General features: G+C 40.8%; 1 protein-coding gene across 2 annotated transcripts in view; it reads left to right on the top strand.

Moving 5' to 3' along the window:
• The window catches only part of LOC308121598 (glutamate receptor 3), a 75771-nt gene that overhangs the window by 15330 nt on the left and 35944 nt on the right, over positions 1 to 24497 (top strand). For both annotated transcript variants that reach the window (XM_080482913.1, XM_080482912.1), the window contains exons 3-4: positions 408 to 647; positions 18300 to 18487. In XM_080482913.1, coding sequence (XP_080339039.1) covers positions 408 to 647; positions 18300 to 18487 — 428 coding nt within the window. The remainder of the gene's footprint in view (positions 1 to 407; positions 648 to 18299; positions 18488 to 24497) is intronic.

Genomic DNA, 24497 nt, shown 5'->3' with positions numbered 1-24497 from the left:
ACAGCCCAGTGCCTGAACATTTGCATGCTCATGTTTCAGGGTATTTGTCCATTAAGAGCTGTGGCCAATCCACTGACTTCTCCATTATTTCTAGTTGATTACCCGAGCGGTTGCATTTACAGCAAGGAGAAGTGAAGGGCAGCAAGGCAACAGACCATGGCCATGGGGGGCAGATATCCCACATGGCACCCATTTATTCAGAAAGTCACCACTTCACATGGAAGATTAATATCATTGTGGATTCTGTCTGTTCTCAGTTTATTGTTATTAGAGAACTCCGGAGCTTCAGCCTATAACATGGAACTTGAATTTGGAGAGGATTTGTTTAAAGAAAAAAAAAACTTTCTGGAAGATTGAATGCGCTTATATTGACTTGAACTCATTCTGCTCTTTGTTTCTTTCACCAGTCTGCTCGCAGTTCTCCCGTGGAGTTTACGCCATCTTCGGCTTCTACGACAGGAAGTCCATGAACACGCTGACCTCCTTCTGTGGGGCACTGCACACCTCCTTCATCACGCCCAGCTTCCCGATTGACGCCGACGTGCAGTTTGTCATCCAGATGAGACCCGGTTTGCGAGGGGCTGTTCTCAGTCTGCTGGACCATTATAAGTGGGAGAAGTTCGTCTACCTTTACGACACCGACAGAGGTGAGAACGCGTGTCTGTGAAAGTACGCGGGTCTGCTAATGCCGCCGGTTAACATTCAGGAGAAACCAGATGAGCAGAAGCAGCAAAGCTCATTTCTGGAGAGAAAGTAATTGGCATGCCAAGCCCTGCTCGTGCAGGCGCGATATTATACAGTGTATATGATCAGCCTTTAATATGTAAATCCATTATCCCCAATTCTTATTCTAAGTGGTTTGATACTTTTTAATCTAAGTCGGTAATGATCCTAAATTGCTTCACTATGCGGCTGAATCCTGCTTACGGAGGCGCTCAACACTTCCTTGCTTCCGAGAAATGAGTCATTCACAGGTGCTGCTGATCCGCTGTCGTAGCACCGCTGCACCCGCCTGAGTCTCTAATCCTAGGCACTCTCTGATTATCATTTAGCTCTAATTGGATTATATAAAGACTGTGCACATCATCCTCCAACTTCTGCATGTATTCTATGGCCTCCTGCTCCCCTCCTGTGGGCCAACTATTTACAGATTCTGGTCTTCATGGGGTCAGCATCTGGAGGCGATAAGAAATAGCATAACAATCTGTTTGTATAAAAAATGGACCACATGCTGGTCGGAGATTTACTGTAGCAGTAAGAATATAATGGTGTCATGCCAAACATGTTTTTAAATCGTGCGTTTCAAGGAAGTTAGTAGATGCAAAGATGCTCTCTGGCTGCCGCCGCTGCTCTTAAATGTGCCAAGCTGTTCAGAAGCATTCCAAGTATTTTTAAACTGACATAGGGCATTTCTAGGACAAGTGCACTCGTTTTTTACTTCCTCTGGCTCTCTTTATGCGTCTCCACTTCAGGTGTCTAATGTGGAGCTCGGTAATGAATCCGATCCTTGGGAAAAAAAAAAAAAGTATGCAACTAAAAGAAAATGCAGATTCATTCATGTTTGTGAGAGCTTCTAAAAAAAAATGAAGCTACTTTTCAGTCGCAATATCCACATTCAGTGTCACGTTCAACCTCAAGTATCAGGTTGTTATTGCACTCACTTTAGGGGGAGCCTCATTTTTATTGATCCAGCCGGCGCATCTCGGTGGCAGATTGCAGCAGCTGATAATGGTCGTCTGGCATGGTACAGACAAAAATGATTAAAGAGTTTATAACCTCTCCCTCATCCACCTTAGAAATGCCTCCTGATGTGGCCCTTTGAGTTGCGCCCGCCTGCGATGGCCCCCCTCACCTGCTGTGTCGAGGCTGACGGGCCGCCATCTGTATTACTTGTCCCATTTCCACAGCATGACACAGTGTAAACACTGTACTTTAGGATGGACTCCCACATGCTGCACAGCTTGTGTTTGCTGAGAGGCTAGTTAGCCGTCCTATTTTGGCTGGAAGTCTCATCCCACTCCCCCCATCAAGGCTCTGGAGCAATAGAGTTACCACTCATCCAAATGTCATTTAAAACTTCATTATAAGATGAGGGCTGTTTTTTAGCCCTGAGAGATGCCTTTGTTTTCCGCGGCTGTTGATAGTTTGTGAGTCAATAGGACAGTAGTATGCTGCTGAGACAGTTTACAATGAAATGTATAATGTTTGTTTGTTAACAAAACACAAAGTCTTCTATCAAAACAAAAGAAGCAAAAGCGTCTTAATGCTGAAACAGGGAAAAAGAAAAGCTGTTATTATGAGGCTGTCTGTCTCCAGATCGTTGGGGAAGTGGACCATGACTTTCCTTTCATCACACACCATAAGAGGGATTTTTTTTTTGTTTATCATAGCCTGAAGCCACAATCACTCATCAAAACTATAACTCTTCGATCAAATTTTGACTCTAATGGAAAATAAAATTCCCAAAGATGCTATTTAATGTTGCCATGCATGACCTTCGCTTTTAATTTTGTGAGATGTAAAATGATATAGACATCAAATGGTTCCAGCTTCCCTTTCATGTTGAGATGTCTTCCACTGACAGCACGAATGCACAGAGCTAAACTATTCCAACTGACACGTTTACAGTAATTATTAAACAATGAGTGGAGTCTGTTTTCTTACAGCTGCTTATTCGCCGCAGTCTCTGGCTGTTTCACGCAGCCAGAGTGTCACTCAAAGCATTGATTGCTTGATAAACAAAAGTGATATAAAAGGAGAAACTGAGGGAGCCACAGAGTCCCAGTGGAAGACAAAAAGGGAAATCAGGCTCTTAACTTTAACATACACGGCCCATTAAATCCATGTTCTTTATGCTGCGTCACCTATGCATCCCAGATGCAATGAAATGTTCTCATTAAATAGACTCGCGGCTGGCGGCAGAAAGAACCTCTTGAACGTGAGAAATCTAGGCATTGTCACCAAGATGTGAAGAGGAAATTCTTACCCAGCTTTTTCATTTTTCATAAATATACTGTCTTAACTTGTTTTTTCATTTTGTCAGTCAGAATTTCATCACTGTTTATTAGCGAGTCCGTAAATTATAAGCAGGAAAAGGCAACCTTGATCAGTGTGAGGGCCACATAAACGTAGTTTTCTCTACCAGTGGACCAAACTGCAGCAGAACATTTAACACATGAAAATGTGAGCATTATGATTAACAATTTCATAGAAAAGCTAACTAAATGTTATTTGTCTTAACTTAGTGTGGTGGCTCAAATCCAAAATGCATGTTGTTGTTATTTTTCACTTTAAAATACATCAACAATACATAGATATTACAATACTGTATCTCATGTGAAGTGTGTTTGGCTGTTTCCCATTTTAAATAAGAAGGAAATCATCGACCTCCAGTGGTGGCATCACTGTTTAAGTGCCTGAAGCTGCAGTCTCTTAATGACCTTCACAGTACTGCTCTAAGAAAACAAAGATGTCAACACAAACACGGTCCAACTTCTGCTGGGAAACATGAACCGAGAAGAGAAAAAACCCCAAACAAAAGCATTTCCTAGAGGAAATTAACAAACCCAGAAGATAAAATCATCTCACGCTCAGTTTGTTCTAATTTGATCCTTTGGTAGCGTTATGCATTCATTAGTTTGCACCTTTGGCTTTGTCTTCTCGATGTTGACCTCAGGGTGTTTCATTCGACTTTGTATTGCAAGTGTAACAACAATAGTGTTGTTACTCAGTGCACATTATTAAGATACTTGATCAATACAACAACGTTTTGTGGTAGTATTTAATGAAATTAAACCACTAAATGTGTACAAACTTATTGTGTAGCGACTGACCCTTGTCAGTGTTACATGATTATGAACTGTTGTGTCTGAATATCTTTGACAAATATGGACAACCGTGCCTGCAGAACAGAAACCAGTTTTAGCAGAGTGAGGCAAAGGACTTGAGCTCCTAAATCAAAATGTAATGTGAAAAGATAGAAAGAGCATAGCAAATATATTCTCAAGCACAACCACTGTTGTTTAAATTGTACTCTGTTACAAATGACAGAACTGTTATTTAAAAAAACAAAACATTACATTTCTCAAACAATAATGCAAATAACTTTTGATTCTGATCAAATGTGAATATGAAGCAAAAACTTCTGTCAATAAAATAAACTTATCTGGTACGAAAGTGCAGCTCAAAAGGTTGGAATTTTAGTTCGAATCGTGGGCATACTCAGCAGCACCGTATGAGTTTGAAATTAGAAAAGTAAATTACACTGTATGAATTGTGCTTAAGGATGAATCCAATTTAAAGACACACAAGAAAGCACAATTACACATCAATTGTGTTGTACTACTTGATTGTGGATATTTGTAAATCATTACCATTTTAATGAAGTAGAAACTGTTCTACAGCAACAGGAAATTAAAGTGCAAGTTTCTCAAAGCTGTATTTATAAGCAATGCTTGACTAGAGGTAAGACCTACTGTGTAATCTAATACTCACTGTCTACGGCCGTCCTTCTGTTTCATTAACTTCCAAACTGGATCCTGATTTCTTTTTGCTGCCATTGAAATGAAGGAGTACAACTGAACAACCTTAAAAGCAGCGACTCCTGCGTGCGCCTGCCGCTTTGACACATGGGGGAAATGGGATCGGTGGAGAATTTACATATGATGTGTAATCACACTGCACTGCTGCTGAATGTCTGCTTGGTTTCGTCTCCGCAAGGAAACATCTGATTAATTGCACGCAGCTAAAGAGCTGCACTCAGCAGTCAGGCACACAGGCTCATTAACAAAGAATGGGAGGGAGAGAGGGAGAGGGTGAACAGCATCAGGCAGCTGTTCCACTTTGTCAACACCTCACTGCAGCTTCACTCTTGAGATGGACACATATCAATAAGCCTTGACCCGCCCCCTCTGTGGGCCAACGCTGTTTTCCTCCCAGGCCCTAATATTAGGACTGAGGAACAAACTCATCAATCGAACTCGTTTACACCAGAGGGCTGTTTTCTTCCCCTGTTCAGGGACTCTTAGGTCTGAATGTACAACAAGCAAAGGAGAGATACACATGTAAAAGAACAGAAGAGTAGAGACTGAGGTGTTTCTCTGTAAGACAGGTCTCAAAACACTCGAAAACCAAAGAGCTGCAGATGAGAAAGCACAAGTACCCTTCATAAAACCAGTCTCCAAGGTTAGACAGGACTATGTCAAATTTTATAAACTTCCACAACAGAGAAGTGTCTTTGTATCTTGTTTTTTTTTTTTTTTGTGAGAGCTTGAGAAGAGAGAGACTGTATTTATTTGGCTTTATGCATTTGAGAATAGTCTGAGTTTGGTGTAGAATAAATTTTAGTTTCCCTGCGGGGATTCAGATTGCCTTTAGATTTACAACTGGGAACAGAGTGTGTTTGAAAAGGCAGTTTGGATGCTGCAGAAGTGTGTGTGTGTGTGTGTGTGTGTGTGTGTGTGTGTGTGTGTGTGTGTGTGTGTGTGTGTGTGTGTGTGTGTGTGTGTGTGTGTGTGTGTGTGTGTGTGTGTGTGTGTGTGTGTGTGTGTGTGTGTGTGTGTGTGTGTGTGTGTGTGTGTGTGCGTGCGTGTGTGTGTGGTGACCTCATTGGTGAAAACCTCAAAGGGCGCTGTGCATTCACTGAGAAGATACAGCTGAGGCGTTGGCCGTCTCGGAGTGTTTCTGCATCAACCAAACCTCCTCTGTTATCAAGCGCTGAGCCCGACTCTGCCAGACGCCCAAAATGGCACCAATTGATCCATGCACACATCCACGCATGCAGAGGCACTGCAGCTTGAAAACCACATCAAACAACATGTAAGTTGCAGACATTCAACTTTCCCACTGCAGCATTGAGACCAACATATCCATAAAACTGTGTGTAAACTAATGCCAAAATATTTCAAACAGAATCAAAAATTTCATTTTCACCTTGTCACTATGCACATGCTGGCTTTCTATGAAGATACATCTCTTTTTGTTGAACAGCTCGACTGGGTTGCAACGCAGAAACGCGGAACGCACAAGTGTTGCAACCTTTTTAAAAGCATTATGTAACCTCAAACAGTCGCTGTTTACCACTTTGTGAATCTTTGTTCTTTGCTTAAAAGTGAGTCTCCTCACACATAGTTTACTGCTCGCATTGTTGCATACAAACGCTCCCTCTGCCGTGAGATGTGAACAAAGTCATTACTGCAGGCATGAAAGGCTAAACATGGAAGTGCGGATAAAAGACTGTTTTTTTGGATCCTTTTCACTCTGCGTCCACTCACACAAATTTCAGGTGACTTGCTTAAAGCAGTCGCCACTCCACTCTAACAAGGCTGGATGAGAAAACCTTCCTGTCTCACTGTTGAGATCATTATTTCAGGACCACGGACAGCTCCCTCTGAGCTCTCCGTATCTATGATCTACTAGATTTGTGTCATCCATTCTTTTTCAATGCCTCTCTTTACGTTATAATTTAGGGTTAAATGCGAACATATGTGACACATCAGCTGTCATAGAGAACTCCATAAATCACTGAATCGGTCATTTTTCACAGGAAACACTTCTATTTGTCAAAGTTGGAAAAGGACAAGTGATTCTAACAGCAATAATGATGGCTCTGTTTTATTCAAGTGGCCCTGTAAATCATGGCAATGTAATAGTAAACCAGCATGCCAAGTAGCAGAACTCTACAGTAGAGAAAATAATAGATTTTGCTTTCTTACCAGCTTAAAAAAACCACAACATTTTTCTTTCAAATTTGATTTTAATATGGTAAATTCTTTGATTTTGATTAATGTTTTTTCAGACACACCAAGGATATGGGTTATGACGAGTTTTAAATGGTTATAATAATAATAATTACATTTTGAGTAGAATACGAGTGGTGAAGGAACCATAACTGTGACTACTTTGGTGTGATTGTATCAGTCGTCCTGTTTTGAAAAAATGTTTATTGAATAGGCTTCAAATATATAAATATGACTTGTCACAAGACACCCTGCTGTGAATGAGCCAATTATAACAGTGTGAAGGGCTGACAATGGAGAAATGTTTATTTCCAGTCCGAGTGAATGGTGGATGTGAATTCTTATGTGGTAGTACAGGTTCATCTGCTAGAGCCAAATAATAAGATCTATGCCAACCTCAAGTGACTCTAATAAATATAAGCGAGTCAATGTAGGGAGGCAGGAGCTGAAGCGGAAAGAAGAGAGAGTCTGTGTTGGGGGGGAAATTGGAGCAGAGAATGCTACAAGAGCCAGAAAGCCTTTAAGTTATAGGTTAAACAAATCGTCAATGAAGTAGAACCTTTAAATGCCTTTGTCAAAAACATGTTGCCATACCAAAACAAAAGGCCTTCGTACTTTCCTCACTGTCTTTAGAAAAAAAATGACAAAGGAAATCATAGGAGGATTATTGGAGATGTCTTCTATCTGCACGATTTTCCCTTTTCATTTCTGAGAGGAAAGTATGAAGAAAAGAATCACTAGAGGATGACATGATGAATTACTCATTTAAAACACATTATTAGAACTGTGTTTGAGCAGACTGGATTGAATCAAAATGATAATATGAGCTTTGTTGCGTAACGATAAGTTGTACTAGTTGCAGACTTCGTATAAAGATATGTCAAATATTTCAAAATGAAAGCATCTGAACAGCTGGTAACAATAATTACATCTTATAATGTCAAAATCATCACCCAAGGCATGTGTGATGGAAGGAGCTGGAGGAGCTCAACCTCTGTGGACCCCTTCATGTACACCTTTGATCTCAGATAATCAAAATAAGGATCTGGTCCTGTTCAAACGTACAGTTTACTATCAAAGCATATGGGGACTCAGTGCATCTTGTCAAAGGCTTCAACGATCCTATTTGCCATATCTGTTACTAATAACAATATCCAATGAACGCTTAAGTTTTCCCTCCCTGCTTCTTGACTCATAATGCCACCACTCAAGAAAAAATGAGAAATCAATACCTCTGAAGCCAGATGTGATTCCACTTATCCCACTCTCATTGTCTGTTCACTCCTGCCGGCTCAGGGAGTAAACGGGGCGAGCAGTTCAGGAGCACGAAGTTTATTTCGGCTTAAGTGAAGATTTTCTGCTCTGTGCAGCTCACTGCTGTTGTCTCAGCTGCTCACAGACAACAAAATAGCAGCATATCCAAATGAATGGAGAAGGAAATGAAACTGTATGGAGATGAAGAGTGGGAGAAGGAACAGAGGAGTCAGCAAAGCCTTTGTGTTTTTCCCATGTCAGAAAGCAGTTCATGGCACAGAGGGCCAAGCACTGTCTGACATGCTGTCAGATGCATCCAATGTTTTCGTACTTCATCAAATTTAAAGCCCCTTCCTCCCTTTTTCTGTCAGATCCAGGGAGTCATATCTATCCTCCTCTAAGCCGAGCACTCAGCGTGACCAGATATTAAACCGGGTGACTATCAGACTGCCGCTCTGCTTTAATAGGCGCCGTTCCGTTTAAAACCGTTTGTGCATAGTACTACTATAGTAGTCTTGTTGCATTACGAAATAGATTGATGTGAAGCATGCTTCCTTGTTTGCCCAAGAGAAAACACCATTTTTATGTGCTTCAGAGACAGGTTGGTGTTTTTTATAAGATAAAAAAAATAAGCAACAGACAGTGATTTCAGCCCTCATGGTTGGACAGGAGCCATGATTTTTTTTTTTTTGTATGTTGCATTGATATACATGTGTATTGTGTTTGTAATATATAAATTAATCTGGTACACCACAGACTGTTTTCTATCAAAAACCAACTAATTCCTGACCTGACCATTCCTAAAGCACTGCAGTTCTGGAGATGCACTGGCTCCCTCGTCAAGCCATCTCAATTCCTTCCTGGTCAAAGTCACTCAAGTCCTGACGCTCGCCCATTTTATCTGCTTTAAATACATCATCTATAATCAGAAGATTTTCACTTGCTATCTTATATACACCACCCGCTAACAGGTGCCATGGTGAAAAGATGAGCAGTTATCAATTTGACTTCTGGTTGATGTTAATGTTGTCTATTATCAGTGTATATTCCATGTTTATATAGATTCTTTCATGAAAGATGAGTCAACAGATGAAGGGCTACAGGAGGAGGGACGCTCAACAGTCGGTCAACAACTTTGTAGTTGTCATTAGATAAGAAATGATCTGTTTGATTAGCTCTGATCAGTGATTAGGCAGGAGTGGGTGGTGTGGGGGTGCAGGGCTTTGTGCAGTTCAGCTAATTTGGAGCAGGGAGCTGTTATCAACGTTTAGAGTAGGCGTTGTTAAACTAATTGTACTCAAAAGTGTCCTTTTACTGTCATTTGGCAGCTCAAATCTTTTATTTCCCAAGCTCTGTTCGTATTGCCCACTGGAAACAGTGTTCTTTGTGGAGCTGCAAGTCAGTGCTGAGATTTTTATGAGACTTCTCTGAAGCAGGTTCAGCAGCTTTGTCTGAGTTCCCTTTGGTGTGACGCTTAGCTTTGGGCTTCCCGTCACAATGGCACTGTTCAGATGGCTACAAGAAAAATTCAAAAAGAGGTCACCTTCTCCGGGGAAGGGGGAGGGACGACTGAGTCACAGTTGAGACTGCACACCGCACTCCGCCGTCATGTGAGCTGCTGCTCAAGACGGGCAAGAACAAACACAGGACCAGGTGCCAGCAGGGCCTCGTTCACGCTCTTTCTCCCAGCTTTGTCACTTCCATAGAAAATCTTTGCCTGGCTAATCATCTTATACTTCATTCGTTTCAAGGGAATTGCTGTGTCGAGGTCTATTTCAATGTGGTCAACATCAGTGGCTCTCATCTTGGTGTTCTGGACCCCGACAGCGATTACATGTGGTGACCTGGGCTCCGCACAGTCTCAGTGAAGATTCCATTCGCTCTAGTCAAGGAGAAATCTGAATATAATACTTCCTTAAATGTCAAACATACCTAGTGGTAGTGTCCGCCAACGTTTGGCTTCACTGTACTCCATCCATCCATCTTTTATACTGCTCCATCTTATTGAGGGTCGCTGCCAACTGTGGGTGGGAGCAGGTCACACACCTAGACAGGTCACAGGGCAAGACAGAGAGATCAGAGACATGCATACTACATGATGGTGAGGAACTGGCAACACTAGTTGGTTCACTGTTGAAGCCAGTCATGCTTTGTTCTATATAACCGATCCTCTGAGCTACAAAGAACAGCATTTCGGAGGAGTAAATACCGATCTCCTGGGTGCATGTGTGGGCTACTAAGCTTATATGTTCAAGAGAATCCCACATAGAGGCCAGTCCGGCTCTGTGCTGCTCGCTCAAACAATTGCTGTCGTCTTTTTTAAAGGAGATTCTTCTGGGTACATTTTGTGGATGAACGTCACAGTAGAGTGTGTTTATCAGTTTATGTTTGTAGACCTGGGTATAAATACAGTATGGAACGTAGTATCAGTGCTGCACATATGGCACAGAAGCTTAAAAGGATCTGACATTAGTAACAGCTTTTTTTGGGCCACGTTTTTTGTGTTGCGTTTTGCAGGATTTCGAGTAGTATCAGGCCACCTTGTGTTGCACATTAAATCGATTGTCTGCTGCTCGACCTGATGGTGAGGTTTTTTTCTTTTTTCATCCATCGCAAATCATTTGCCAATTCGCATTATATTAAAAACATTTGAGTCACATTGCAGACTTCAATTATGTCACCAGTAATCTCTTCAGGATAACTGCTTTCCTTTCCTCCTTATCTGTGAATAGCAGCCCGTAAAAGCTGGTTTCATTGGCGAGCTAACTGTCCATTTGAGTGCAGGAACAGAGGAAACTTCAGAGGAGACATACGCTGCAGCAAATACTCCCAAGGTTTTCCTTCCCTTTGTTCATTTATGAGCAGATACATTTAGTTTCTTTCTCTATGTTTTCACTTAGTAATTCTTGGTACTCTGTATTTGGAGCACAAATCAGTTCAATCTTGAAAAGCCGACTTTTTGGCTTCTTGAGTGGAACTCTATGTAGTCAGTTGCGTTGCATCGTGTTTTCTTTTTTCTACTGGTAACAACTGTTTTTGACGGTGGTAATAAATAACTGTGAATGCAGCTAAAGCAGTTAAAGTCCATTTCAAGTCCCCAAAGTCCAATCTGCATTTATGAACCTGTTACAGCTTCACCTTAAGAGATCTGTGTGTTTAAGAGACAAATGTCTGTTGTCCGGCAGTTCAGATAAGTCGTCTTATTCCAGACATGTGGAGGCAGCGTGGCTTAGTTTGGAGGAAAATTGTTCAATAAAACATGAATTTGTAGATATTTTGTAATCTTTGTACTCTTATGTCCAGTATGGTTTGTCATTGAAACTATGGATGAGCAGCCTTAAATCACCACTGCCCCAATGTGCCGCCCTGCAGGATCAAGAACTGTCTGCGGCAGTGTGAATGTTGGCAGATTATCTCAGCTTTTTTTAATTTATTATTTATTTTGCTGCTTCATCTCATTGCTTTCGGTTCACAGATACTGTATGTTTCTCTCAAGATCATAAAGAACAGATGCTACGCCTGGTTCTGCATGACTACCGGAAAATGCTTCCCCCTCACGGGAGAGCACGTAGTTGGAAGCACCAAACTTTAATAATGATAATAATTAATTCAAGCAGAGCAAATTAAGGTGTGTGTGTGTGTGTGTGTGTGTGTGTGTGTGTGTGTGTGTGTGTGTGTGTGTGTGTGTGTGTGTGTGTGTGTGTGTGTGTGTGTGTGTGTGTGTGTGTGTGTGTGTGTGTGTCTGTACACCACAAGTTGACTTCCAACTAACTGAACTTATTAAGTGAATCCGTCATCAGGCTGACCCACACAGTGCCGACAGCTCAGCGAGTGTCACTGCACTACATCTATCTACATCTATCTGCACATTATCAGGACATTGTAATTAATAAGAGACCGTTCAATGTAAGACTTTTCGAGGAACTTCTTCGTAATTAATTTTTTGAGTAACTACATTAGCGAGGCACGCCCAGTCCGAGTCAAAATCTGTAGACAGGCATTTTAATAGAATACATCGAGTAGTACGCTCCGTTTGTCCTCTCAGCTCAGAATTATGGGATATTTTCTGAGTTGATTTGAGGAAGTTTTAAAGACCTGCCCTCTCGATCTCAGACAACTTTGAATGCTCCAAGTTTAGATTTTAATATGCTTGCGAGCAGCTTGGCAGGCTCGTAAAAATGTCTTGATGCTGTTTTTATAGCCCTTGGAAATTGTTCGACTTACAATTGCTTCTACTTCCCGCCCTGGTATAGTGTTACCTGCAGATTAATATGTCGGGATTTTTTCAGAAAGTGCTTGTATTGTAATGCTGTTTTCAACCGGAAACTTGCCACAACGTTTTTCGTACAACACTGCGATGGTGATGCGGTTCTAATAGCTGTAACTATGCAATCTGTTGTTAATGGATGAATATTAATTACCGGACCTGGAAAGTGGTGCCTGCGGAGGACATGTGGCTACCATAGCTTGTGACTATTTAGCTATTCAGTGTTCGGTTTCAGAAACAAATTTATGTTTATTTTGGTTCTGATCATGTCTGAGAGGAGAATTCCTGGGTGATTTTTTACAGGAGATGTGTGACTTTCTTCACTTACTAATGCTGTCACTAACTGTTTTGTTTACTGAAAATTGCTTTGCTTTTTCAAATAAAACAAAATTAAGTATTGTCTTTTATGTCAGCAGATCTGAATACTGAAATTGAGCATTGCCACATAATACTTATCAGATACCTATTTTCTGTTTGAGATGAAACATTTAGGTTGTGCTATATATAGCTTGCCAACAATATGCTCCTATTTTGAATATGTATTATTCTTCAGGTCGATACTGAATAATTGACTCTGTAAAAATGCCCTTGATGGTTGTCCTGCCTGCTGGCTGTTGTAAAAATGTACCATCTGTTTACAAAGTCAACCAAAACTCTGTCTGTCATTTGTGTGTCGACTGATAAATCATACCAGCGTTAATACTCACCAGGAGACTTCGATGTCCTTTGGCATACAGATTTCCTTTTTGGATTGTGATAATTGAGGTTAGAGTATTCCAAATGTGACATTCAGTTAAGTCCTTAAGTTCAGGACTTATGAACTTATCTTTTATTTGTGCATATCTTTAATTGTAAGTATCTTCAGTGGCTCAACATCAACCAGTGTTTAAATCCGAAATATCCAGCTTAGTTTAGTGTGAGAAAAAGAACGAATATAAAACTCTCAGGGGAATCGTTTGTAAATCCCCCAAATCCCTTTTCTCAAGCAGCTACTAACACGTTTCAAAATGTCATGCATATCCCAGCTTAGGGTGTTCAATGCTATGTGTCAGGATACTGGGAGAGGGCCTGACACTCTGCTTCTGCCTTTTCATTTCCCTCCTGTCTCCAGTGATAAAATGTCCTGGATGCCTGTTTTGATATCTCCCAGCTGATAAAGAAGCACATGTTCCTGCATGTCTGGCCTGATAAAGTCTAGACGATGACAGCCGAGGCCCAGACTGAGGTCAGATCGTCAGCTTCTTATCAATCATCACACTCTTCACAATGCCTCAGGACGTGACACCCCTCTTATAAAGCGTCAACCTCTCCAAGTGTCAGAAATGCGGACGCACATCTCCTTCACCTCTTTCAGACTCCTGAGTGGCTAACGTGCTGGTGCCCAGTGAGAGCCACTTGTCTTTAAAGGCCATACCTGCTCTGAGTGCAGGCTGCTGTGCACTGCACTCTGAAGGTCGCCAGCCGGGGAGCGAGGGGAGGCGAGGCGAGGCGAGGCGAGGCGAGGGTGGATATGTCAACTGAGTTGCTGTGATCTGAATACTTACAAGCACTATTGGGATCATGTCAACTCGCATGTGCATTAGTAACAGTGAGCCGTTAGGGTTGCTTGATTTTCAGCCTCGACATCAAGATCTCGGTGCAGGGATGCACAGCAGTCACACTGCAGGCCAACGCCCGTCACGCCAAGTCCAGGAAATCAACTCAACTGTGGCTGAGCTGCAACTTCTTAGCTCCTCCAATTAAAAAAAAAAAAAAAAGTTACATGAAAAAGATATTTCTCATGTACAATATTTTACTCAATTTGACATTAAAATAGTATGTAGCCCTACTTTCCACAGGATTGCATACCCAACTGAGAACAAATCATTTTTGCTGTGAATATTGGTTTATCATTTCTTTCTAGTTCGTTTGCATGAGATCGTTTATGAGAGCTGCAGCATGGCATTGTCTGACAAAACAGTGTCAGAGCTTTATTTTGTTTCACTTACAAACACAGAAGAATAATTGTATTGCTGTGCAGTGTTTTGTCAAATGATGTAGTGTTTACTTTACAATATCCGTAATGATTTTAGAATGATTTCAGTGTGACAAAGGATCTTTTATACTAAAACCAAGAGTATTATAACAGGTTTCATTCGTTCTCTTGTGTTAAATTAAAAAAAGCAAAGGTTTGCAAATCTGATTACCTTTTAAGTCCAACAGAACATAACTTATCAGATACTGGAACCAAGACATTTGATCATTTTATAAAATAGTAAAATATGAGCTCATTTTGAATTTGATGGCAGCAATGCATGCCCAATGGTACATTAATACTTCGCGTGGCAGTTGAAAGCATTGGTGTGTGAGTACTTGCATGTTTGTGTGTCATATGTAATGTATGAATATAACGTATTGTGCAAAGCACATTTGGACACCTCACCCAAATAATAAGTTAAAGCCAATTTAATCCCATGTTATTTGTAATAATTGCACTACTTTGCAGCCTTCCTGATCAGTTGTATTAATTATCTGTGCAGAGTTTGCATGTTCGTATGTCTGTGTGAATGTGACTGCATCTGTCTGTGTTCGCCCTGCGATGTCAAATTTCTATTGTGTTGCTGCGTGCCACTTCAAAAAAACCTCATAATATTTATGATAATTACAATAATGTTCATAGTGTCACAAACAAGCCAAGGAGATCTGTTTCTGTTGTTCATGTAAACTTTGACTTCTCCTGTTTATTAGTTTCTGATCTCTTAAGGGAAAAGAGTAAAATCCTCCAAACTGAATCTTGGAAGTGTTTCTTTGACCAAAACTTCTACGTTTGGATGATTCTGTTTGATCTTCTTTTGATGCTAATTTCAAATAATTTCTTCCTTTTACCGAGCCTTTCCTAAAGCTGGATTGTAGACCCCTGGGGATGTCTGTTCTCTTTGAAAACCACCACTACGGTTGATTAACAATTTCTTTTCCTCTATACAGATACGTTCAGTCCGCTCACACCGCGTCGTCCGCCGAGATGTATCAGAGTTTATTCACAGTGGCCAGCGTTTGTATTACTTAATTGAGTTTTGTGCATGACGTGGAAATACCTCCAAGCAATCTGTCGCTGAATTTTTTTTTTAATGAGACTACAACAATGATTACCTGGTTTCATTTCTCATTGTGTGTTTAATTAAAAAGGTGTATTGGATCATGATTGGGGGCAGAATAGTGGCGGAGTAGTTAGCGTTGTCACCTCGCGGCAAGAATAGCCTCGGTTCGAATCTGGCTTGAAAGCTTTTTGTATGGAGTTGTCATGTTTCATGCTGTCCATAGGTATTTTTCTGCAGATGTACTCCTTGGGGTATCCTTCCATCGTCCAGAAACGTCAGTTTGGGGTTTCCTGGTGAAGAAAGTCAGTCTGTCTTAGTATCTGAATCACAAACTCATGTTAGTGAAGATAGATTTTGGTTGAAAATAACAACTTTGGCTTCTTTGTTAGTTAATAATAGATGTGACATCAAGTGTCAAACCCTGCACAATTATCTTCTGGCCCGCTGAAGGTCAAATCTCAAAGTAGCGATGAGCAAAACAGGTTCTTCAGTGGAGACAGCCTGTAGAATTATGGTGTAATGGCAAAAACATGTCAATAATTCAAGAAATAGAGAATTTTAATATTAAAAGGTCATCTTCGGCAGTCTAAGAACCTTGCTGAGCAGCAGCTATTTATTCTATATTATACCCATGCCTTTACAAATAATGCATGGAGGACGGTGCAGCTCGGTGTAAAGTATTAATGAGGGCCGACGTGTACACATTTCTATATAACCTAATGAAACATGCAAACAGGAGTAGGATCTGCGCTCAAGTAAAGTAACGCAGTAAAGCATGACAGTAAAGCAGTCTGGTTCCCAGTCTGGTGTGTGCTGCAGGGAGATTGTGCATCACTTGACTGTGATAAAGAATGAAAACCAGTTTTCATTTAGCCCGTGTAATACCCGCACTCAGTGGAGTAGCTCTGTCGCAGACTTGTATTTATATAAGCACATTTTACACCTTCCTATTCATCACCCATAATAATGTCTGTGATTTCATAGATTCAGCAGTTTCAGAGAGCGAGAGAGAGAGAGAGAGAGAGAAAGAGATGGGTAACGCAGCATGTGATGCCGCAGTCAGCTGTAGTATGTTGGCTCTGTGCTAAAGACCTCTTTTTTTTCTTCTTCTTCTATCCATTAGTTATGACCCAATACAGCACGTAATGAGTTTCTGCTGCTATACGTTTCCCCCACCACTCCACATACTTTATCCTTCTTCCGATAATGGAAATATGCAAATGCTGTTGTCCATTTCTAAACTGTCATTGTCTGAGTCCGAGGCATTTTTTGTTGTTGTGCGGTTTTGTTTTATTGATATATTTTCTGCTTGACCTTCACATCTTTACTTTCATTCATTTTTTTCCACAAAAAAGAACTACTAAATCTTAAAGTGGATTTCTTTTTGGCTGCTCAGGTTTTAACCATTCTCAGGGATCATTTTGAGCAACATTATTATTTCTATACCCTCTACTAACTTACTACTGACAGAACAACTAATAAAATCTGAAATTAAGCCAATTTGAGATCGGCTGAGTGATGCCTGATATTATTCTGATCAGGCAACATGGCCTCATGCCTCGGGTCATACTCTGTCACCTGACCTCCATCAGTCAACCAAGTCTGTGACTGGAATGATGTTGATGTCCCAAAGATCTTTGTGGCCTGCCTGGGTTTTTTTTTTGGTTTTTTTGGTAATGATACTATGTGGCCATAAATCTGAATTTAATAGTTGCTGTAACTGTAGGTAGGTGGGTCGGAGGGGGGACTTTTCCCAGCATGCCATTGCTCTTTGTTTGAAAATAAAGTGTGATAAGAAAGGAATAAGTGGAGAATTCCGACAGGAAATCTCAAGTTCAGCTAAAAATGTCTTCAGGTTAAATAGACTTAATTGCTATGAAGAGGTGATTTATCCCCCCACTCCCCACCCCCTACCCCCGCCCACAATCAAAAACAGGGATAAAACCCTCCATCCCCTCCTGGTAAACTGGACCCCATTATAACTCTGATGCTTTATAGAAAAATCCCCCCCCCCCCAAAAAAAAGTCTCATCCAAAAGTCTTACCAGCATCTCTTCATAGCTAATTTTGAATCAGCCTTCATCTATCTTGGGTTTTGGCCATTAATCTCTTTTTATACCTCCTCAGTTGATTCATACGAATGCTGAGTCGGGCCTATTGTGCATTCGCTGCAACTTCAGCTGTTCATTTCACTACGATGACTGTAGCACATGCTACATGTCTCATTGTTGTGCGTCATCTCTGTCTGATTTGTGAGTTTGAGTCCTCGGTCAGACAGACATGAGATCACTGTACTGACCTCCTTTGTTACGCAGCCTTGGCAGCATGGGACCCTCAGTCCTTTCTCAGTTAATAGTTAGTTAATTATGCTCTGTAACCCTTTTATCTTTGTTACAAGTGCCATGGCTTTGGCCTAATCTGCCGTGGGACCTCTCCATGGTCTCTGGTTCTCTCTCAGTGCATGTTCACAGCTGAAGACATGTCTGTCTCACAGTTCTTTAATGGCAGTGGTAAATGTTTGGCTCAGGTTTTATTCAGAAGAAGAAGAATTTAGACTTGAAAATGACAGCGTTTATCTTCTATTGATGAAGTAATTCATCATGTTTTAAGGAGTTGTTTGAATGATATCCAAGTAGAGGCTTGTTTTATTTGTAAACCACGACACTTGGCACCCTACATTGTTTACTTGCTGCTTTCTGCCTTCATTAATTTTCCCATTACAGAAGTGCAAACAACACTTATGAGGGGATTTTATTGTTTAAACATGTATACAGTATACTGTCAGTTTGAGAATAGTGTTTCCCATTGAGGCAATAAACACGTTGCTAAGCATTGCAGAAAGCCAGAAAAACCTCGTAGTTTGTGTCTCTTCTGTTTGTATTCGCAGCACATTTCCCCTGCTTGCGTGCTTTCAAATCCAGAAAGACAGTTGTCTGATGGAGCTCTTCCCGCTCTGCTTCCCCAGGTTTTGCAATCCTCCAGGCCATCATGGAGTCGGCTGTAGCCAATAACTGGCAGGTGACAGCTCGCTCGGTGGGGAACATCGTGGACCCCACAGAGTACAGACGCATCATCGAGGAGATGGACCGACGGCAGGAGAAACGCTTTCTCATCGACTGCGAGGTGGACAGGATCAACTCCATCCTGGAGCAGGTACTGAGCCTACACACACACACACACACACACACACACACACACACACACACACACACACACACACACACACACACACACACACACACACACACACACACACACACACACACACACACACACACACACACACACACACACACACACACACACACACACACAGACCGCCATTTCAGCCCGTCTTGTCTGATAAAAATAACTCACTGGGCACAAAACTGGTTTCCATTATATATCAGGGAGCAATATCTTCATTTATTGTTATTATTGACATATATCCTGCAGCCACATGAGTCTACATGTTCCTTTGTTTCTGAGGACAGAGACGTAATGTCTGCTGTCTGCACTGCCTCTACTACTTGCCCCTTTTCTTTTTTTTCCTTTTTTTTTTTCTGAGCACAACACGATTGCACCGGATCACCATTCTCATTTAGAAATGATGTAAAAGCAGGTGGGACAGGTACATTCAATTAAGTCTCATTAGTTGTTGTTTTTGCGTGCGTGTTGTTTGAGGTCACCTGGGCTTTAATTCACGTGGAGGAATTAAACAGCCTCCTCGCTCTTGTTTCCTAGGTGATCATCAGCTGCAGTTTTCCCGTATGAGTCTTGATTCAGATTCAGTGTTTGCTAATGCGTGCTGCTCGCAGCGGCTGGAGAACATTTTATCTTCGAAAATGTATTAAGTGAAGGTTAACTGGGAATTTGCGTACTTACTCAGAGGATCATTAGTGTTCATTTGGAAGATCAGAAGCTTTTCCTGCGCACGTGAGCGCATTAGGTCTTGCAAATGAAATTTGAAATAAGCGTTTTCTCAACACGTGTGTGCGTGAATAGTGGAGTCGTCTTTGTTTGTTTGCCTCAGGCAGTTGGATGAGTTTCTTATGGAATTATATTTTGATACACTCTCCTCTCATTATCTCGTCCTCATTTTATATTTCAACCTCATAATGAACGTGGAAGTCAATAACTTTTTAGCAATGCATTATATACTCTATGTACAACTTGTATTCACAAGACATCATCTCATAAGTTTAGATTTCCCATGTTAGGTTCATATATTTAAACTTTCGATGCACAAACAAATACATGCAGCAATTCGTGCAGGAAGCAAAGTACAAACGGATTCTCCAAAGGTTTTGTAGTTTACTGGTAGTTTGGTAGTACTATCCCTGGAAGTCACCACTTATCACCACTCTTCGTTTTCTATTCTTCTTTGAGTTGATTTCATAAAAGGTTGATTGCAGCGATTGTTTGGAGCATTAGGAGAAATCTAGGGGTCAGGGACACGCTTTTACCCAATATGTTTGTTTGTCTTAAAAAGATATTGAGTTTTAGTGCAAAGCAACACATGTGTAACAGCAAGTGCAGACATTTTATTAAAACTTGTCAGACTTCAAATTGAAAGCCTCTAACTGGCACGAGAAGTGATGCTTTTCATTGCTAATCTGAATAGCCGTTACAAGTTGAGCACAATGAGGGTGCGCAGTGTGATTTAAACTCTGTAGGGAAGACTCATCCTCCCACAAATTGAGAACCTTATTTTTTTCTCGGAAATGTCACGTTTTGGCTTCTTTGTGTCTCCTGGAAATTGAACCACATTGAAGCCTTTGACACTCGACTGCGTGTCCCGTAACTGGTATGACATTTAAACAAAGACATGTTCAGTCGTGCAGGTTTTTAATTATTTATCTCTTACTCTTTCAAAGTCAACATTAATTAGGTTTATTTAACAGAATTGCATCACATTTCGGCTGAATATTTCACCAAAACCCTAAACTCACAGCAGAAAAAAATTTAAATTGGAATCAGTCTTGGTTTATTTCCATGGTTACTAACAAGAAAAAAAAAACTGGCAAATTATACTTGAAGGTAAGATGTAGTCGATTCACCGTCCAAATTTTTTCGGGGTTTTTGCTGCTAGATTTTCACACCAGAGAAACATGTTGCAAAAACATTTATTCCACAAGTGGAGTGTGTTTCCTGTGAGTGTTTGTGTGTGTGGTCATTTGAAGCATTCATCCCTGTAGCATCTTAACCTTCTGTTCCTCTCTGAGATATTTCTGTACAAAGGCTTGTTGCCCTCTACATAATGATCTTCATTATCACCGGCCTCACAACTTTTTCTCTGACCTTCACTGCGGATCCGTCTTCATTCCCGCTGATGCAGGGGAATATCTTTAGTGACAGCACTGAGCCTTTTCATTAATCAAGAGAAGTTTGCTTTTCTCTGCCCTTCACAATGATATACAAGACTTTTTTTTTTTTTTTGTTCTCAAATTGCTTCCATATTGGATTCAAGTTATCCAATAAGATAATGGTGGTCACCCAGTGTCATGTCAGGCCAATCCAATTGTAATCTCATTTCTGTTGTGGATTCGATGCGAAACGTGGCCTCGTAGGCAGCATCACTTAAAACAAGTGTCCCTCCCGATTCTCACGAGTGGCAAGGCATGTGTGCGTCTCCTGAGAACGGTTCCTCATGCGAGCTGTGACATCAACACTTGCTTTAATGTAATATCAGCTCCCAGTGTAAGTAGGACACACTGTCCCATAACAGCAACAACAATGAGCCTACTATAAATAGCCTACCCTCCTAGCCTGAGGGAAGATCTCTCACAAAGGCAGGAGTGAGCAAACACAACCGAGATCAGTCAGGCATCAGCAAGCAAGCATTCTGGACATGATGCTTTTTTTCCCCCCTCAGCGAGACAGTGCACATGGAAATCATCATTAAACTCTTTAGTACCTGCAGTCAGACTATTACATTTAGGGGGTGCTTCATCAATAGGTTTATATGCAGACGTCTGTCATTCAATTTGTGCTAATGACTTCAGTCATCACGGCAGCTTGAGTCGTTAGAGGTTTTTATTTGTTGATAAATGTGCTGTGAGGTGTTTGAGGCCTCCCGCTAGCTCCCTTACAACCTTTAAAAAGTATCCGCTTGCTCATCCCTCGAGAAAAGACGGCGCGATAAACACCTTTAAGGCTTCTCATCAATAATAGAAGCACAGTGGATTTGTTATCGCTCCCAGAGAGGACCCATCACCTCCAGCCTCCTCCAGCCTCCTCCTGTATGGCAGACAGACAGAGTCACAGAAAGAGAGAGAGAGAGAGAGAGAGAGAGAGAGAGAGAGAGAGAGAGAGAGAGAGAGAGAGAGAGAGAGAAAGAGAAAGAGAGAGAAGTAGAAAGGCACAAGAGCTTTTGGGAATTGAGCCATTCAGTGTGAGTCTCCCCGTCGAGTGTGCCACGGAGGGAAAGAGGAGAAGTGCTGAACACCCAGAGGTGCACTGGAATTCCACACCCAGTGAGTAGGATAGTGGAACAGGACTCGGTATTTGGAAGCGATTACATGTGTGGATGTTATATAATACAGAGGATTGCAGTTTTCTCAGCAGTCACGCCACAGAGGGATGCGTACTCACTGAAGGATTCACATTTGCACAAACTGCAGGGGGTCAGTTGGTGATGCCATTGTTATTATTGAAACACAAAGAAGGCAAGAAAACATGGCAGGTTTTACAAACTCCATCAAATGACCTTTTTAATCATTTTAGACTTTCTTCATACTTGCTTTAATCTTAAAATACACGCTATATAGTTGTTTTGTTGATATTGTACGTCAAATGTGAACGATGGCCTACAATCTGCACTGTAATTTCCTGCAGAGCTTCATTTAATTCACATTTATTCAGCTGCAAATTCATGGTTAATCTCATCAAATCAAATCAAATCAAACTGAATTTATATAGCACTTTTCATACAAGGCTGTAGCACAAAGTGCTTCACATACTATAAAAATAAAAATAAAAACACATACATACACAAGCACACGACCGCACGATGGTGGAGTGAAAAAAATAAGAGCTTATAACATGAATCAATAAATGAAAATATAAGAAATTGAGCTAAAACATTGACTACTTCAGAAAGATAAGAAAAATAAAAAGTAAGTAAAATGATCAACTAATTAAAAATAAATAGGAGCTTTTAAAATTAATTGATAAATGAATTAAAATAAATCAAGCTGAACCATTGGCTCAATTAGAAAAAAGGAAAAAAAAAAGTAAGTGAAATAATCAACTAAGTAAAAGCTAAATTAAAAAAGTGTTCAGTGTGTCATGTTCAGGACAGCTGACGTTTTTCTTTTCCTTTTTTCTTATTCCTGTGCAAAGAACAGGACATCCTCTTATGTAGTCTCCACAAACCATCCATCCATCTTTTATATCGCTTCGTCTAACTGAGGGTCGCAGGGCGCTGGAGCCGATCCCAGCTGACTGTTGCCGAAGGCATGCTGCCTCCTGGAGAGCTCGGTACGGTGCAACGTCCATCACAGGGAAAGCCCCGAGAGTCAGACCAGCACGCACACATTCACACCTAGTGTCATTTTTAAAACACCAGCTTGCTTCAAATGCATGTTTTTGGATGGAAGCAGGGAAGCAGAGTCACCATAGAAAACTTTCTTCAAACCGGAGACGTGCTTTTCGGAGTGCTAACCGCTACCCCACCAATGATCAGCCATTGGAACATTGTGTGGTCCAGAAGGTTCTGGACCTGACATCTGCTGCTTTTGTTTTCACAGAAAAGGAATCGAATAGAATGTGGCTGCGTGAGGTTCATTTATTTAACATTAAAATCCCACAGAGTATGAATAATAATATGAATAATTTAAAAGGATTGCGTGGAAGATTAATTTGTCCATACGGCTGCCACTGGATTAATAACAAGAAATAGGTTAGGGTAATCTTATGACTGACATGTCACATCAAGCTATAAGACCGCAGTAGAATAAGTAGTTTTTTGTGTTGAACATATTTGTATTATTTGGAATAGACAGCAAAGAAATAGATGATGAATCTCACTCAGTATTAACCTAAATAGTCACTTTTACTTCACAGTTGATTAAGGTCACTGTTTCATTAATAGTGTGAATAGAAGACCCGAACAACTGTTGGTTAAAATCCCCTCATAAGTGTTTTTGAAAAAAACGTCGATCAAAGTGAAACAAAGGATCACTATTTACAGACAAACACAGACAATTCTTTATCGCTCGCTTTCATTCAAATCAGTGTTTTAGAATACACAAATGGTAGCATGTCTTTATGTTCTTGGCTAATTCTGGCTTCATTCTTGGAAGCTGTGCCTCCTGCTCCAGTGGCCACTCGTCCAGTGTGGAAATGTCAGAGATGCACAAGTGCAAGGTCAAACAAACGTCCATGTTAGCTTTTTCACTGTCATCCAAACTGAGGGGAAAATTTGGTTGAAGTTTACTTTATCAAAAACTCATGAGTCTCAAATAAGATAGCTTCGAATCGAGGGTCACATGTGTATCTAACGTCTGTTGTAACTAGCAGCAACAGTTACCATGGCAACCAGTAGATCCAAAACACCAACATGTTTCTTGTACTATTTACTATTTATGTTGCCTCGCCTGCTCGGTGACATGGCTCGTTTTATAATAATCCTGCGGACAACAGATCAATTCGTAAGCCTCTTGCCAACACTTTTAATGATTTTGACCGTGTCTGCATCAAGACGTCACTGGCAGCTCTATGTGCAAAAATCATAGGTCTGAAATATCAACAAAATGTTGACAGATTCTGTGCAATTCCCTGTTTAATAAGTATTTATTGTTTTATAACAATTTAATGCCTCAATTCCATGTTTATGTGCTGCTCTTCAGCTTTGCATTTGCAATGGTTGCTGCTGACACACTTTCTACTCTTACCTGGCATGAATTTCCTCTATATGTCATAGGTTTTTAGGTGTGTCCATTGTCGTCCATAGGTGCATGAGGTGTGTGTTGTACAAACATGTTCACATGCATGGCAGCTGACGTTCAGCTTCAGCTCAGAATGAGATTTTTGAAAGGGCAAATTTCCTTATGTATGCCTATAAAGTATTTATTACCATGTAGATTACAGTCCACAGAGTGTTTGAACAATACTGGTTTATCATTCAAGCAGGCAACTTCTTACCCAAGGACTTTATCTGCAAGGAAACTTTAAGGTCTTT

Source organism: Lipophrys pholis (assembly GCF_963383615.2).
Source record: "Lipophrys pholis genome assembly, chromosome: 16".
NCBI lineage: Eukaryota > Metazoa > Chordata > Actinopteri > Blenniiformes > Blenniidae > Lipophrys > Lipophrys pholis.
This window is presented reverse-complemented; position numbering and strand designations above follow the sequence as displayed.